Genomic DNA, 17972 nt, shown 5'->3' on the forward strand with positions numbered 1-17972 from the left:
GCAACTATTTTAACTAAAAGAATGGAGGAAGTGATCCCTTTTTTGATTGACGAAGATCAAACTGGATTTATTAAATGTAGACAAACACAGGACAACATAAGGAGATCCCTCCACACCATTGAACACATAAATAAGGGAAAAATTGGAGCTGTTTTACTTAGTATGGATGCGGAAAAGGCATTTGATTCGGTGGGGTGGGAATTTCTTTATACAGTCATGGAAAAATTTGGCTTCCATGAGAAATTCATTAAAGGCATCAAAACACTATATACGTCCCCCGTAGCCAGAATTAAGGTAAATGGAGGCCTTTCAGAAACTATCCACCTGCAACGCGGCTGTCGCCAGGGCTGCCCAGCCAGCCCAGTGCTCTTTAACCTTTTCATTGAACCTCTTGCTCAGGTTGTAAGACAAAATCCTGACCTTGAGGGCATCACAATAAAAGGTATAGAATACAAAATATGTCTTTACGCGGATGACGTGTTGGTCAGCCTAAAAAACCCAGAGTCAGGAATCCCAAGATTAATGGACTCCCTGCAGGTGTATAGACACCTGTCAGGCTACTCCCTTAACGTTGATAAAACACAAGACGTTTAATTTTGTACCATCATTAGAACTTAAAAACAAGTACAGGTTTAACTGGGACTCCACCTCTATTAAATACTTAGGCGTTAAATTAACTAAGGATATACCACAGTTATTCTTTGAAAACTATGTGAGAATAAATTCACATATAAAGGAAGATCTAGACAGATGGGACTCTCTGCCCCTAGATCTTGGTAACAGAATTATGACAATAAAAACAAATATTTTACCCAGATTACTCTATCTGTTTCAGTCCTTACCCATTTGTGTCCCTGATAATCAGTTTAGAGAATGGGATAAGATGATATCCCGCTTCATCTGGAATGGAAAAGCTCCCAGGATGAGATACAAAACTTTACAGTTGCCAAAGCATAGTGGGGGGATGGGCTTACCGAGGCTCAAAGATTACTATTTAGCGGCACAAATAAGACCACTGCTGCTCTTGTGTAATAAAGACTACTTCGCAAAATGGAAAGATGTTGAGTTATCACTGTCAGACAGGCCTATACAGAGTCTTTTAGGAAGCCCAGTGGTGGCTAAACAACATGATATCCAGAGCCAGTGGGTTAGATTCTCTATAGAAACTTGGTTTGGCTTGGTGAAACAACTTAACATTCAGAAAGAAATTCGAATTTTAATGTGGCCAACCCATGACCCAGATTTCAAACCAGGTATGAATGACAGAGGCTTCACTCAATGGATGAGAAAAGGACTTTCCACATTATGTCTATTCATCGAAAACCAGGAATTTATAGACTTCAAGACCATATCTGATAAATATGGCCTTGTTCGGCAGGATTTCTATAGGTACCTCCAACTCCGGCACTACTTTGATAAGAACATTAAAGGACTTATACAGGAAAATATATCAGGTATTACCAAAATGTTTATCAAAGCCTATAATACAAAACTGTCCAGAAAGATCATTGACGAACTATATAGACATATAGCTGAATTAAGAGGCCATTCAACAAACTATATTAAGGCAAAATGGGAAAAAGAGTTGGGAATTGTAATTACTTCTGAAGACTGGACAAATGTAATTAACACACAAATCACTACTACAGCCTCACAACTATGGAGAGATTTTTCCTGGAAAAACTATATCCGATTCTTCATAACACCAAAGCAAAAGTCTAAACAGACAGGACTACAACCCACATGCTGGAGAGGGTGTGGACACGGTATGGCAGATCATACACACATATTTTGGAGCTGTCCCGCGCTTAAATCCTTCTGGGAAGGAGTTCAAAGTATTATCAGTGAAGTCTTGCAGTATAATTTTAATTTCACTTGTTTATCATTCTACCTGGGCAATATGGACACAGAATTACCAAAAAAAGACAGATACCTTCTAAAAATCTTCATGGCTGCCAGCAAAAAAGCCATAACAAGAAGATGGCTCAACACAGAACCTCCCACGGTTAATCAGTGGGAGGCCATAATTAAAGACATCCAAACAATGGAACTACTGACGTTTAGTCTCAGATTACAAAGGGACAAAGGTGATGCCCTCTGGGAAAAATGGAGCACTTATATTACAAGAAGAGGTGATAACCAACCTTAATGCTTTATATATTTTGGTTTTAAGAAAAACAATATTGCAACTATATTGCTGCAATGTATGTGACATACGACCTACTCGCAACCCCACGGTTCTCTCATGTTTCGTTCCTATGAGTGTTCATATGTATGTGTGCAACTGTGTATGATTGTGTATGACTATTTAGACAAATAGGTGTAACTGAACATGTGCACTCGTGAGATCAGGTGCACAGGCATTTGTGTACATATACCTTTTGTTCCTCTCTCCTTTTGTTTTGTACAAAAAAAACATGAAAAAAATAAAGTTAAAAAAAAAAATTTGATTTAATTTTATTTTCTATATAGCGCCAGATCACAACAGAAGTCATTTAAGGTTACCTTTCCTATAAAACAGGTCTATACAACACACACTGCATTCACTGCGTACTTGATACGTAAAAATTGCGTTTGCAACCATCACCGTGTACTTGCTTCGCGTGCACTGCGCGTGTATTCACCGTGCACTTGTTACACATGCAATGCGCGTGCAAAGCCTGCAGACGCCTAGACGTGTGGTTATTAGACGTGCGTGCGTAGACACGTCATGTAATCACGTTATAACAGATGATCTGTCACATGCCTTTTTGGGACACTTCACTGTCAGTTGCTCGCTGTGAGTCTCAGCACAGTAAAATGGGCTTTTTTCAGATGATCAATTTACTTGACTTATATTTTCGATAGGCTATTATTTTTTTCGTTATTGTATAATTGTTTTCAGTTAATCAGGCAAGTTTATTCTATTGAAATTTATAATAATTTTTGTATGACGTGCGACATGAAAAAAAAACTGCCGGCAACGGCTGAATCTCCTTGTCAGGGCAGCGTCCCTAGCAACCCTGAGCTACACAGCAACGGTCATTAAGGTGTGTTCACACCGGACTTTTTATTTATATCGCTGTCGCTCGGTTCGCCCCTTTGATATCGCTCAGTTGCAATCGCTCGTCAATGTGGCAGAAATCAACAGACTCGCTTTGATGATGTCATTGAAGCGATGAGGGAATTGATGACTGGGATTTGATGACATGTCAGCTTCATTAAAAGTATAGCTGCAAATTAAAAGCAACAATAGATGTAAAAACACACAGAGACAATACATCTGAACATTTATACCTCCGACTGTGGCAGCGGCTGAAAATTATACATTTTGATCCATACAGGTATACATAGGCTATTGCAAAACTCTGTAAAAGTACACTAAAGCATACATTTTCAAATAAATATTTATTTGAAAACGAAACCATTCATACGGTCAATAAAAAACCATTTTGGTGTTAGTTTGTCAGAGAGGAGGAGTATCAATAAAAAAAAAGTTTCCACTAATTATTTCGGTGTTTATTTCTTTTATTCTTAAGGGTTTTTTTTTTTCATTAAAATGCATAATATAGCCAAAAATATTATAGACCACAAGTTAATCTAATTTATTATTGTAGAATGTATTTAGCAAATCACCACTTTCAACTGGAGACACAGTGCAGCAGCAAAAAAAAAAAAAAAGGGGCATTATAAAAAGCCGACAAATAATGTTAATTGACATGAGAAATTGGAGAGGTTGTCCGTCCTATTCTATAGTCTGTAATATTTTTTTTATTTTATCGTAACTTCTCAGGAATTACTCAATAATGCATTTTTGTGTGCTTCTGAGCACACGGGCAGCATAAACAATGAAGTTACATATGATGGTCTGGCACATCGTTGCGGCGCTTGGAGGCAGCTGACAGTGACACTTTTTTCAGCAGCCATTTTTCTTCCTACTAATAACCTATGGTTGAGGCAGCTCCAACTCCGCTCACATGCTCTGACTCAGGCATCAGAGCCTCTGAGCCACAGCGATAGATGCATTGGCGCTGTCCGTGGTGCTTTACACTAGGACCGCCAGGATTACAGCGCCCCTCCAAGCACCGCAGTCCCGGCGGCTGACGCGGTCACTGTTGAGATTACATTAGTTTTTTATTATTAACAAAATGTTTTTTTTATTGACAGTATTAATGGTTTCGTTTTCAAATAAATATTTAGAAACAAAAATGTATGCTTTGGTGTACTTTTACGGAGTTTTGCAATATGTATATCGCCTACCTGTATGTATCAAAATGTATAATTTTCAGCGGCGGTCGGAGGTATAAATGCTCAGAAGTGTAGTGTGTTTCATTTTTGTAACTTAAAGGCTTCAGAAAACATACAAGACACATTTTTAGGAAAAGTCATAGGAAGAGAAGCTTGTAGGTTTTATCGAAACAGAGTTATTTGCATTATAAAAACCGTTGTGGCGGCTCTAGGACAAGTGCACTTACATTGATCACTTCCATAAAATAAAACGAGAAATTGGAGAAGATGGAAAAAATTGTTAAAATTAAATTAGGGGACTGATCACAGATGCATTGTGTCTGTGTGTTTTTACATCTATTGTTGCTTTTAATTTGCAGCTATACTTTTAATGAAGTTGACATGTGATGGCAGTCAAGTACCCCCCCGGGACTCCGGGATTACGGCAGCCAATCAGCGTTGAACTGCAAGCGACAAGACCCAGCGAAATACCGCTCCAGATGAGATTTCTCCTCTCAAGCGACGAGTGAAAAATCGCTCTGTCGCTGAGAGCCCAAGTGATTTTTCTCCCAGGCGAATATATGCTCAATCGCCTGTTTGCACTGACTTTGTATGTAAACTCGTCGCTAGCGAACAAAAAAAAAACAGGTCCAGTGTGAACACACCTTTACACAGTAATATCAGACCTCTGAATGCTAAGACTGACCAATATATACATATATATACAGTGGTGGAAAAAAGTTTTCAGACACCCTTAAAATTTTACACAATCTCAAATATTATCATGAAATATTTGTGGAAAAATCTTTTGTGTTTCAAAAGGTGTGGCTACATTAGACAGATACAAACAAATACAAATTATATTTTTTTGTTTATTGTTTACAAGAAAAAATAACAAAACTAAATTCTTGACAGTTTCAATATGTCAGTTCTCAACATTGTCGGTATCAAAGTCAACAAATAACAGAGAATGTGTTCAAAACTGAACAAAAAATAAATAAACCATCACATCATCAAATTAATATTTAGTAGTCCTGCCACTAGCATGTAGTAGAGCTCTAATCCTGGCTGGCATGTTCCCCACGAGCCTTTGACACTGTTGAGGGGTAATCTTGTCCCATTCTTCTTGAGTTACTGCTTTTAATTCTTCTAAATTCTTTGGTTTATGCTTTGAAACAGACCTTTTGATAATCCACCACAGATTTTCAATGGGGCTCATGTCCGGGGATTGAGCTGGCCACTCTAAGACCTGGATACTGTGCTCCTGCAGCCAAGTTCTACTGGCCTTGGATGTGTGGCAAGGGGCATTATCTTGTTGAAACATCCAGTTTTTACTTCGACAGAACAGTGCACGCGCAGAAGGGAGCATGTGGGTTTCGAGAATGGTACAATACTTGGTAGAGTTCAATGTGCCATCACAGACAGTGAGATGACCAACACCAGCAGCACTCATGCATCCCCAAACCATGATACACACAGTATCACACACACATACATACATACACACACACATATATATATATATATATATATATATATAGATATATAGATATAGATATATATATAGATAGATATAGATAGATATATAGATATACAGTACAGGCCAAAAGTTTGGACACACCTTCTCATTCAATGCGTTTTCTTTATTTTCATGACTATTTACATTGTAGATTCTCACTGAAGGCATCAAAACTATGAATGAACACATGTGGAGTTATGTACTTAACAAAAAAAGGTGAAATAACTGAAAACATGTTTTATATTCTAGTTTCTTCAAAATAGTCACCCTTTGCTCTGATTACTGCTTTGCACACTCTAGGCATTCTCTCCATGAGCTTCAAGAGGTAGTCACCTGAAATGGTTTTCCAACAGTCTTGAAGGAGTTCCCAGAGGTGTTTAGCACTTGTTGGCCCCTTTGCCTTCACTCTGCGGTCCAGCTCACCCCAAACCATCTCGATTGGGTTCAGGTCCGGTGACTGTGGAGGCCAGGTCATCTGCCGCAGCACTCCATCACTCTCCTTCTTGGTCAAATAGCCCTTACACAGCCTGGAGGTGTGTTTGGGGTCATTGTCCTGTTGAAAAATAAATGATCGTCAACTAAAGCATAAAGTGGATGGGATGGCATGTCACTGCAGGATGCTGTGGTAGCCATGCTGGTTCAGTGTGCCTTCAATTTTGAATAAATCCCCAACAGTGTCACCAGCAAAACACCCCCACACCATCACACCTCCTCCTCCATGCTTCACAGTGGGAACCAGGCATGTGGAATCCATCCGTTCACCTTTTCTGCAACTCACAAAGACACGGCGGTTGGAACCAAAGATCTCAAATTTGGACTCATCAGACCAAAGCACAGATTTCCACTGGTCTAATGTCCATTCCTTGTGTTTCTTGGCCCAAACAAATCTCTTCTGCTTGTTGCCTCTCCTTAGCAGTGGTTTCCTAGCAGCTATTTGACCATGAAGGCCTGATTCGCAGTCTCCTCTTAACAGTTGTTCTAGAGATGGGTCTGCTGCTAGAACTCTGTGTGGCATTCATCTGGTCTCTGATCTGAGCTGCTGTTAACTTGCGATTTCTGAGGCTGGTGACTCGGATGAACTTATCCTCAGAAGCAGAGGTGACTCTTGGTCTTCCTTTCCTGGGTCGGTCCTCATGTGTGCCAGTTTCGTTGTAGCGCTTGATGGTTTTGCGACTCCACTTGGGGACACATTTAAAGTTTTTGCAATTTTCCGGACTGACTGACCTTCATTTCTTAAAGTAATGATGGCCACTCGTTTTTCTTTAGTTAGCTGATTGGTTCTTGCCATAATCTGAATTTTAACAGTTGTCCAATAGGGCTGTCAGCTGTGTATTAACCTGACTTCTGCACAACACAACTGATGGTCCCAACCCCATTGATAAAGCAAGAAATTCCACTAATTAACCCTGATAAGGCACACCTGTGAAGTGGAAACCATTTCAGGTGACTACCTCTTGAAGCTCATGGAGAGAATGCCAAGAGTGTGCAAAGCAGTAATCAGAGCAAAGGGTGGCTATTTTGAAGAAACTAGAATATAAAACATGTTTTCAGTTATTTCACCTTTTTGTTAAGTACATAACTCCACATGTGTTCATTCATAGTTTTGATGCCTTCAGTGAGAATATATATATATATATATATATATATATATATATATATATACATATACATATATATATATATATATATATATATATATATATATATATATATATATATATATATATATATATATATAGACACACACACACACCTATGCGTGTCACACGTCCGTAACACGACGCGTTGTTGCTTCGAGCTGACACTTTTGACCCCTGCGATCACAGGGGTCTACGCACGCACATCTAATAGTTTACATTGTAGATTCTCTACATCTAATAGTATGGGCCCAAATGCCCATACTATTACAGTAAGCATCCACCTAGCTCTGTGTGGCCGCTGAATGCTAACATGCTAATGTTGAGCGGGTATTAAGTTACATCTTCATTTAGCATGTCTTCATGCCAACATTAACTAACAAGAATATAACACAATGTAAAACTCATTAGTGTTAAAGGTACTTAGTCATTAACCAAAGTACTGGAGAAATTATAATTTTGACATGACGAAGAAGAGCTTGCCCTATTTTGAGGTTTTGAGTTCCACCAAATGTCCCGCTCTGACTCACTGCTGCACAGCAGCTATAAAGTTTTCTTTATTTTATTTCCTTTAGCATTACAGAGAAAGCTCAGAAATAACTACATCTGACACAGCTGAATGTAGAAATAATAATCAGGAAAAAGCATCAAGCATCCTTCCAAGTGCTCTCCCCTAAAAAAGCTGTACTGTATGGCAGGCCTCAGTGCCTCTGTATAAGACAAGCATGACTCACCAAACATGATGTAATACTGTGAGTCTCCATGCATGTTAGTCTGGTCCAGGTCAGAGGGGAAGATCTTGACATAGCCGCCTCCACAGTCAATCTTCTGCTCGTGCTTGATAGTGAACTGGATGACCAGGGTCTTTCCCTCGTTGCTAAAGGGTTCAAAGTGGGCTGACAGGGCGTAAAAGCGGGCATCCTGGCTGGTCTGGATACCTGGTGTGAGTACAGTTAAGAAAAAAATAGGAGTAGCTGTTAGCAACAATTGCTCACAGTTTAATTTATGACTGTGCTGCAGTTTTTTCTTGCCCAGATTTCCTTGTAAAATGATTTTATTTTAATGTAAATGAGTCATGATATTTTTTGTATGCCAGATACTCTGTGACGTACTGTAGTGCTTAAGGACATAACCAAGCCTACATCAACTGCCCGAGGCCCCAGGACTACAGGAGCCCAAAAAGTTGCAGGATTTTGTGCTAATTCCATTGAGAAAGTGTTTTGGTCAACTGCCATGACTAGGGTTGACATGTAATATCATGTCTTGGAGAGGGGCCTTGTATCAAAAATGTAGTTTCAGTTTCACCTTATAAATATTCCTAAATTAATGCATGTTTAATCGAATCAGCACAGAGTAAACCTGGGGCCAGGGAATATTCCAGCACAGAAAACTGTACCCAATCATGCAATAAGAGTTGGGGGTGTTAATAGCTTCGCCCCAGGGTCCGCTGGCAGGTTATTCCAGCTCTGTGAATAATCTCAGCACATTCTTTATAGGACACTTCCTTGTCTTTGTTGTGGCTTTACTGGAATCAGGTCATATACACGAACCTCTTTTACCTACATTTGCATGAGAAGACACCATCTGTAAGTATTTGAGATGTTTGTATCTATGCTTGTCTGTATGACAGAATACATCAGAATTACCTTTATCAGCCTCTGCATCCCCGAAGAACTTTCCAGCACTCAGTTTCCACTGGCCATAGTCGGACTTGTGCTTGGACTCAGTCCAGCGGCTCTTCCATCCATCTGAAACACAGCAATCCAACTCAACTGGTTACTGACTCGTTACTGTCTTTTTCTGCTAGTTGATACAGTATTGAGAGAGAGGAAGAATGCACACCAGTGCTGGAGAGCTGCTGACCATGATCAAAGTACAGGGTATGAATGCCCTGAAGGAGACTGTCATGTCCAAATGTTGGTAATTTAAATATCTTTTTGTATGTGGCTTCAAGTGAGCATTATCTTCATTAACAGTTGGTATAGTATTGCTAAACTACATTGTACATCTATTATACTCCTTGTTGTAGTGGCAGTTGATGAGGTGGGTGTAATAACTAGGTAGTTGGGTAGGTTACTGAAGAGCAAGTTGATATACTCTCCTATTTATTCCAATGGCTTTTTCGGTGATAGGTGTAACGGCCAGAAAGAGGTGGATATATCCTGTATACCTGTGGATACCCTCCACTACATTACTGATTATATTGCTTGTCTCTGACAAATACTTAAACTTGTTGTACTGAATTTAGAGAATTGCACCACAACAAGATGACTTAAAAATAAGACATTTTTGAGAGAATATGAATAATCACCTCTGCACAATGACTCATTTAAAAATGATTTAACACTAATGCTGTTTTTAGTCCACATCTTAATCATTTATATTACTCTAATTGTATCTTGATAGTAGCCTCCTTTTATTTATGTTTTTTTACATTTTCAGTCAAAGTTCAGTTTTTATTCTTACTGGTTTGGCACACTGAGGACAGTCAGTAACTGTTGGGTAGTTTTAACAGAACAGCCTACAAACAACACTGTGGCCGTACTGAATTTTAGGGATGCACCGAATATATTCGGCCGAATATTGCAAAAAAACCCACACATTTGGTATTCGGTGGAATAAGTGAAAAGCAAGGCCGAATAATAGCAGCGTGTTTTGATAACGCAATCAAACAGCGTGTGGTGACAGATGGAGTAAAATGTCGGCAGTGTGGCGATATTTTACTCCGTCCATCACCGCACTCGCATTTGTGACTAAAACTAGTTTTGTGCGGGCAAAATAAATCATTCAGCACGCTGTGCGAGCATAGATTTCAACCAGCAGCAGAAACGAAACGGCGAATCCCGCCAGTTGTGGGTTGAACGGGGGTCACAGATACGGACAGGAATACGTATTTCTGTCAAATACGGCGGTGCATGATAACGGCTGACCGGCGACGGAGAAGTCCGGCTCCAGGTGAATAACTTGGTGTCATGACTGCCCAAAAGTACCTGAACAGCCGAGCCATGGTGGCACACTGTATGTGGCGTATCAGAGGAGAAACGAGCCGTTCACATTTCTCTCTTTTAGTCTTTCAGTGGCAGGTAACGGCCCACAAACCTCACCGCACTTTAGGGACTGTTCTTTACTTATGAAGGGACTTGTCAGGGGAGGAGAGTGGCTGGTTGATTTTTATTTCATTCATTTATTTTATTTCAATCCCCCCTATGTTAATCACTGATTGATGCTGTTTTTGAAGTATGAATAAGTCAATAAGTAATTTATTCCATTGAAATATCATTGATGTACTATAGAAAAGTGATTTATCTTTTTATAAATGACAAAAGGCACATCTGCCTCATTTTTGCTGTGGTATCGTGATACTACTCAGAACCATGATACTTTCACTGGTATCGTACCGTGGGTCCCAATTTTGGTACTGTGACAACACTAATCTGGAGGGGGTTCATCTGCAAAAACTAATGAAAAACTAAAACGGCATTCGGCCAAGCGTTTAATATTATTCGGCTTCAGCCACAAATTTTCATTTCGGTGCATCCCTACTGAATTTCATATGAATGATCTCAGTGTGGTTCAGTGCCATATCAAAAGTCAGTTCAGACTTGCATACCAGGATGCCAACTAATGCATAATTTGTTACACCATTTCCATTTTAAAAATAATACTATAATACTGACTTTAACCTTGATCACATTACACGACTGGCCGACCAATCTTGAGTTGCAGACATCTTTTCAGTGTTCATACCTGGCGACGTGTGTTTCTGTCATCGGGAGTCTCGCCAACTACGTTACGGCCTGTGTGTGCACACCACAAGATTTCACTACCAAGCTCTTGCCGACAGAGCCCCAGATAACACGGTGACGTGAAACTACGTTTTGTCACGCATGACCAAAACAGGATATTACGAAGTTCCTGGCACTTATTGTCAACATGGATGTCCGACAGCTTGCAGCTCTACAGGTTGTTTGTGCCCTGCTTTGCGCTGAGAAGAAACAGAAAAAGAAGAAAGGGATTTTGATAAAGGAATGGGTTGCTGCACGCAGATTGCACGGGTTGTCAAGTCTGCAGAGAGAGTTGGAGGTGAGTTCTGTGAATGAAACTTGGTTGCCACTGTGCCGCTAGCCTATTAGTTTTCATCGTACTGTCTATATTGTCTATGCATGTATTCTGACCCAGGTTATTGTACCTTTCATAGCTGAATGATCTATGTTTTCGGGAAATGCTACAGATGACAGCGGAGGGCTTTGATTTCTTGCTGGGGCTGGTAGAGCCGTACATCGCAAGGAAAGACACCAGATTTAGGCTTGCCATATCCCCTAGAGAACGTCTGTCCTTGACCCTGCGCTATCTGGCTACAGGTGGGTTATTTAAATTGCGTGGAAGTAAAAATAAATGAATTAGATCTGCCAGAGCCTGGGTCCAAACACAACACACACTACGTGCTCCTGTGGACACCGCTATTGTTGTTGCTTGCCGGCTTGTCTTCCTCACATTTATTCCGTCCTCCTACGTGCTGACGTGGGACATATCCCGCCTCTCATTGGCTGATGCTCTTTGTCAGTCGTATCACACTTCTCCAGTTTTCTAGCATGCCAGATATCCAGTCCCAGTCTCAGACGAGGGGGCGACTGGCTCTGAGGGTTGTTCACACATGAGGGCAGTCTATCTGCCGACTCACCTCCGACCCAAGGTGGCTCTCAAAATCCTCTGCAACATCAAAATCACGGTGAAAATCATGTAATCTGAACTAGGCTTTAACCCTACTGTATTACGCTACTTTGTTTGTCGTTTGTTATTTAGGAGGGGGAGGGGGTGGTGCAAGAAGGAGGAGGCATGTCAAATAACTGGTTAAGCCTAGGGAGGGACTTAGTTTTTTTTCTTAGCTTAAAGGAGGGGCAGACACATTTAAATGGTTGTATTTTGCATTTATTTTACAGTCATGTTTTCTTAAAAATCGCCAAATTTACACCATTTATCATTGACAGAAACTGTAAAAAAAGAAATTATTATTGGATCTTCAAATTTCCAACGGACATATCATGCATGACAAATTAGCCAGAAAAAAAAATTAGAACAAAGTCTGAGCTTAAAATGTTGTCATTTCAACAAAATTACTTTATGCTGAGTCTCATTTAAAATTTGGCCAAAAATAAACCATTTGCACTTTGCACGAACTAACCAGCATGCACGACTAGAGTGAAAAACTGAGGCTTTTTTTTTAACGACTTAGCATGCCGTCTCCAACTTTATACTTTAAAACATCAAAGGGTAAGTTTTAACAATCTAGTAATGAAATTCTGATGTGTGTGTGTGTGTGTGTGTGTGTGGTGGGGGGTGGCGGCGGGGGTCCACCAGTCACTCAGGGAGGCTCAGGGATAAAAAAAAAAAGCAAAGAAAAAAGAAGTCACACCCCAGCCATCCCTCTCTTCTGTTAACTACAGACCAGTCCCTAACTGGTTCGGTACATTGAGGACAGCTAATGACTATTGGTCACTGCGGCCGATACTAGACTTGACATGAAAGCCCTAAATATGGTTCGGTGCCATATCAAAAGTGAAAGAGTATTTAGACTCGCCGACGAGGAAGTCTGCTAAAGCATTATTTGTTATTTCAACTGCAATTTAAAACAGTGGAATAAGGACTTAATGTTACTGTGTTAAGCTACTTCAGCAAGGGTTTTCCCTGATAATTATTTCTCAGTTGAGTACTAGACATAACCAGGCCTAGCTTATTGAAAGGGGTTAAATTAACACAGTAAGGTTAATTTAAAAGATAAATTTTCTTTAAAATACCAGATATAGAAGATAAACTACCAACTGGTAACACTACTGTGAGAGGTTGTTAAGGCAGCCACTTTCACAGCACTATCATTCAAACACAGGACAAGAAGACATGATACTGCACCTCCATCCAAAAACTGTTCCTTGAAGTAGACGGTGGCGTCAATGGTGACAGCTATCGATGCAAATACTGCGAGAATGGCTGCTGAGAGCTTCATGTCGGTGGCGTGTGACCGGCGCAGGGAGAAAAGGAGAAAAAATATGAGGTGAAATCAGCTAATAAAAGCCTCGAGGAAATGTAACCTGAGGATCTCAACAGCGACCAACCCTGCACAGATGGCCGCAGCTCATTGGACGAGCAGCTCGCCAATGGAATGAGACCACGAGTTACTTTTCGGAAACACTCGGCTTTAGTCGGACAACATCGAATGGGGGCGGAGGCAAGAAACAACATTGCTCTCCCGCAGTGTTCAGGGACTATGGGAAAAATGTGCTATTGAATTTCTACCTGAAAAAAGGGACATCCGTTTTACCCATACAGAGATTCAAAGGGTAAAAGCTATGGAGAGAGATTTGTCTCGGTATTATTTGTGTGAACAGATCTACGATCCGTGTGTTCGTGTGTAATCTGTAACCTAAATATAAAACACTTAATGCAAATGCAAAGAAATATGTCAAATCAAATAACTATTTTACTTCAGTAAAAAATGATCTGCATATACACTAATTCCACAAATTAAAAAAAAGTCAACTAAATGAAAAACATCCGTGATCTTCCTAACACTACAACTACAACAACAGATGTTTTTGAATCCAGTTTTTATTTCATTCATTCATTCATTCATTCATCTTCTAACCGCTTCATCCTCTTGAGGGTCGCAGGGGGGCTGGAGCCTATCCCAGCTGACATCGGGCAAGAGGCAGGGTACACCCTGGACAGGTTGCCAGACTATCGCAGGGCTGACACATAGAGACAAACAACCATTCATGCTCACATTCACACCTATGGACAATTTAGAGTTATCAATTAACCTAGTCCCCAATCTGCATGTCTTTGGACTGTGGGAGGAAGCCGGAGTGCCCGGAGAGAACCCACGCTGACACGGGGAGAACATGCAAACTCCGCACAGAAGGGATCCCACACCCAGGATCGAACCGGCAACCCTCTTGCTGTGAGGCGACAGTGCTAACCACCACATCACCGTGCCACCCTGGTAACAGTCAGCGTATCATTAATGGGTTTTTGTTGTACATGTACAAAGCTTCATGTTAATTTATGTTTATGTTAATGTATTTTCAGTTATATTTTAAGTTTTAAAAAAAGAAAATAACTTTAATTAAAACTTAAATCAACAAACAATTTGGCGCCCCCCTGGAGTAACTCTGAGCACCCCCCTAGGGTTTGTGGACCCCCGTTGAAGACTCAGGTACTAAAGAAAACATTGTTATTATATTATATTCCATTTCTGCCAATATAGTCACCTAAATGCTACAGACTGGACCTCAAACTCTCAGTCTATCAACCACTATTACAGCCTTTACTAGTTCTTCTCCTACTGCTGTGGGCCTATTTGTGGCCTATGAACCTCAGATACAGAGATAAATGAGAATTCTTGTTTGTTTGTTTTTAAGATATTTTTGGGGGCTATTTGCTATTTTGCTGTAGCATGAAAAGGGGAGAGAGAGAGAGAGGGGGAAGGACATGCAGCAAAGGACTGCGGATTGGAATCAAACCTGTAGCTGCTGCAGCAAGGACACAGCCTCTGCACATGGGGTGCCCGCTCCACTAGGTGAGCTAGTGGGCGCCCCAAAATGAGACTTTGATCTCTGACACCTACATTTTAAAGAGCATGTAAACATTATATATCAATGGGTACTTGGACTGCTGAACTCTGTCTAATATCTATGCTGGATCTTCTCATAGAGCCATGTTTTATGTAGGCTGTTTTGTCCTCTCCTTGAAGGACATGTCAAACAGCAGCTTTCAGGTAGCCAGCACAGGTGTTATTACTGATATTAACATAAACTGTATTTAGCTGAGAGGATGGTTTGCTCAACCATTGTATTTTCTCTCTCTAACTGACACACCCACCCACCCACCCACCCACACGCACACACACAAACACAACATCCATCCATCCATCCATCCATTTTCAAATGTTTGATATATTTTTAAACATGTGACAGTGACCTGACAGTTTTACAAGTATGAATAGTTTTTCCAACAGGTAATAGAATGTTACATTAGTGCCATCCTCAATTCAGCCGATAATGCTGGCCGACTATACCACATGAATCACTACACCATTGGTGTAATTTTGCATGGCACAAGAGAGCAGCTGGCCAGGCAAGGGCTAAAAAGGGTGAGTACAACTGTAATCATGTATTATTTCTTTTTATTTCAGTATTGAAGCGTGTAAGGGTGTCATATGCAACAGCCAGGAGACAAATGCTTCAAACAATGTTTACCCACTTAGCATTGTTACAGTCAATCAATCAATCAATCAATTTTATTTATAAAGCCCAATATCACAAATCACAATTTGCCTCACAGGTCTTTATAGCATACAACATCCCTCTGTCCTTTGGACCCTCACAGCGGATAAGGAAAAACTCCCCCCAAAAAAACCTTTAACGGGGGAAAAAAACGGTAGAAACCTCAGGAAGAGCAACTGAGGAGGGATCCCTCTTCCAGGACGGACAGACGTGCAATAGATGTCGTACAGAACAGATCAGCATAATAAATTAACAGTAATCCGCATGACACATGTCCTTGATGTCAAATTGAAAAATGTTTTTAACTAATACTTTTGGAATAGCAGCTTCCCTACTTTGGTTGGTCCTATGAAGAAAAATAAATAATGTTTATGGTGCACATGAAAGCTTTGTTTTGCAACTGTAAATTGTAGAAAAAAAACTGTTCTTATTCCACTTATACATTTTTATCAGGTTGCATTTCATGACTATGATGGAATCATTGGTAAATAGGGTGGCTGTGGCTCAGAGGTAGAGTGGGTCGTCCACAAATTGGAAGATCAGCGGTTCGATTGTTGAAGTATCCTTGAGCAAGATACTGAACCCCAAATTGCTCCTGATGATGCTTCCATCGGTGTGTGAGTGTGTTTAAAACTGAGTAGCAGGTGGCACCTTGTACGGTAGCCTCAGCCACCAGTGTATGAATGTGAATGGGTGAATGTGACTCATAGTGTAAAAAGCGCTTTGAGCGGTCGGATGACTAGAAAGGCACTATACAAATGCGGATCCATTTACCATTTGTCAATATAAGAAATGTGCTCTGGAGGTTTGTGGTAAGTACACAGCAACACATGTTGCACTACTGCATGTCCCTTTATAACAAGATGTACGGTTTGATAATATCTAACTTTTTCAAACAGTATCTTTATGCCCTTTCGAACCACATTTTTGTGGCTGATCCTCTGCAAGGGTCAAATGAAGCTGAGGTCTCCAGAAAGGCAGGCTACAGATTTGGGTAATATGAAATAGATTATGGAAAATAAACATGTTTAACACACATTTAGTAAAAGCCACTGAGTAAACACAAATGTAAAACAAAACTCATTTTGCTTTTGTCTTGTCGGCAGTATTTCAAGATGCGCCGGAACAGACTTGGGAAGGAGGACTGGGTTAACATCAAGTGGAAGCCTGGCAAGAAAACTCACACCCTCCAGAAAGACGACACCAGTTGGGGGATCTTTGTCATGCAGGTGATTCTATGCAACATGTTGTTAAAAAACACATTGCTTTACTTTGTAAGGTCATACACAGTACACTGGTTTTTGACACTGGTGGAATTTCCAAACATTCCACAGACATTTCACATTGATTCACTGAAAAAAATCTACAATTCTTCAAAATCTACAAAGAGAGATGGCACAAGAAATTCTTAAAGGATCAGGAAACTTAAAAAATATTGAAAAATATGTTAAATGCTCCTTACAAATTTAACAGCAATGTACTTGTTTGTTTTTTGTTTGTTTGTTTTGGTTTTGGTTTTTTAATTTATTTTCCAGTTTCAAAGAAAGAGTTCTGTTCCTTCTGAGGAAATGAGGACCTGCCCAAAACAGCTGTTTTGATGTTTGGGTGAGACTTAATGTTTTATTGTTTTAAAACATCAATTGATAATCTGAACAGTGAATAATGTGTTGATAATACAAAATACAAAAAATTCAGGGATACCATTAAAGTGATAAAATATTGTATTACAGCTTTCCAAAAAGGAGCATTTTTCTGTTTTACATGTTTATCCCCTAGGTTCAGTGTGGAACTTGTACAAGATGGTTTCACACACGGTGCCTAGGAATGACAACAGAACAAATACCAAACAAAGATACCCTTTGGTATTGTGTGTTGCACAACAGCCCAAACTGAACAGGCTATAGGTGAGTTTGGCAAAGAAGATTGTAGGGTTTAGGTTTGGAGAATTTAAGGATTAGAAATGTTAAAAAATGCAAGATTCCCATAACTCCAGCCATATCTGCTTTTAGACAGCCATATGTCAAACTTGCAAAAGTGTGCAACTGAAATAAACATCTGTCATGGTCTATAGTAAAAAAAAAAAAAAATAAATAAAAATCTTGAGACCGTCTAATCTGAAGACAAAAAGAAAATGTGTTGTCGGCGCGCAGTCATAACAAATAGTGTTAGAAACTGAGACAATGGAATCAAACTGAATTTGTTGACATGATGTGAAGCTGTAGTCTGAGGGTTGTACTTGTTGTGACCTTCAGATGGACCAGGGCTACATGGACCAGTGAGCTGATCCCACACCCTGACGAGGACAGCATTCCACAACAATGCTCAGTTTTA

At 40.1% G+C, this 17972-nt stretch overlaps 1 protein-coding gene across 1 annotated transcript in view; it reads right to left on the bottom strand.

Moving 5' to 3' along the window:
• The window catches only part of LOC125895885 (calreticulin-like), a 30067-nt gene extending 16578 nt beyond the window's left edge, over window positions 1-13489 (bottom strand). Inside the window, exons 1-3 of the mRNA XM_049588069.1 lie at window positions 13270-13489; window positions 9009-9110; window positions 8097-8300 (exon numbers count right to left, since the gene is read on the bottom strand). Coding sequence (XP_049444026.1) covers window positions 8097-8300; window positions 9009-9110; window positions 13270-13363 — 400 coding nt within the window. The 5' untranslated portion in view covers window positions 13364-13489. The remainder of the gene's footprint in view (window positions 1-8096; window positions 8301-9008; window positions 9111-13269) is intronic.
• Window positions 13490-17972: the final 4483 nt, after the last annotated feature.

Source organism: Epinephelus fuscoguttatus, linkage group LG10 (genome assembly GCF_011397635.1).
Source record: "Epinephelus fuscoguttatus linkage group LG10, E.fuscoguttatus.final_Chr_v1".
NCBI classification, from domain to species: Eukaryota; Metazoa; Chordata; class Actinopteri; order Perciformes; family Serranidae; genus Epinephelus; species Epinephelus fuscoguttatus.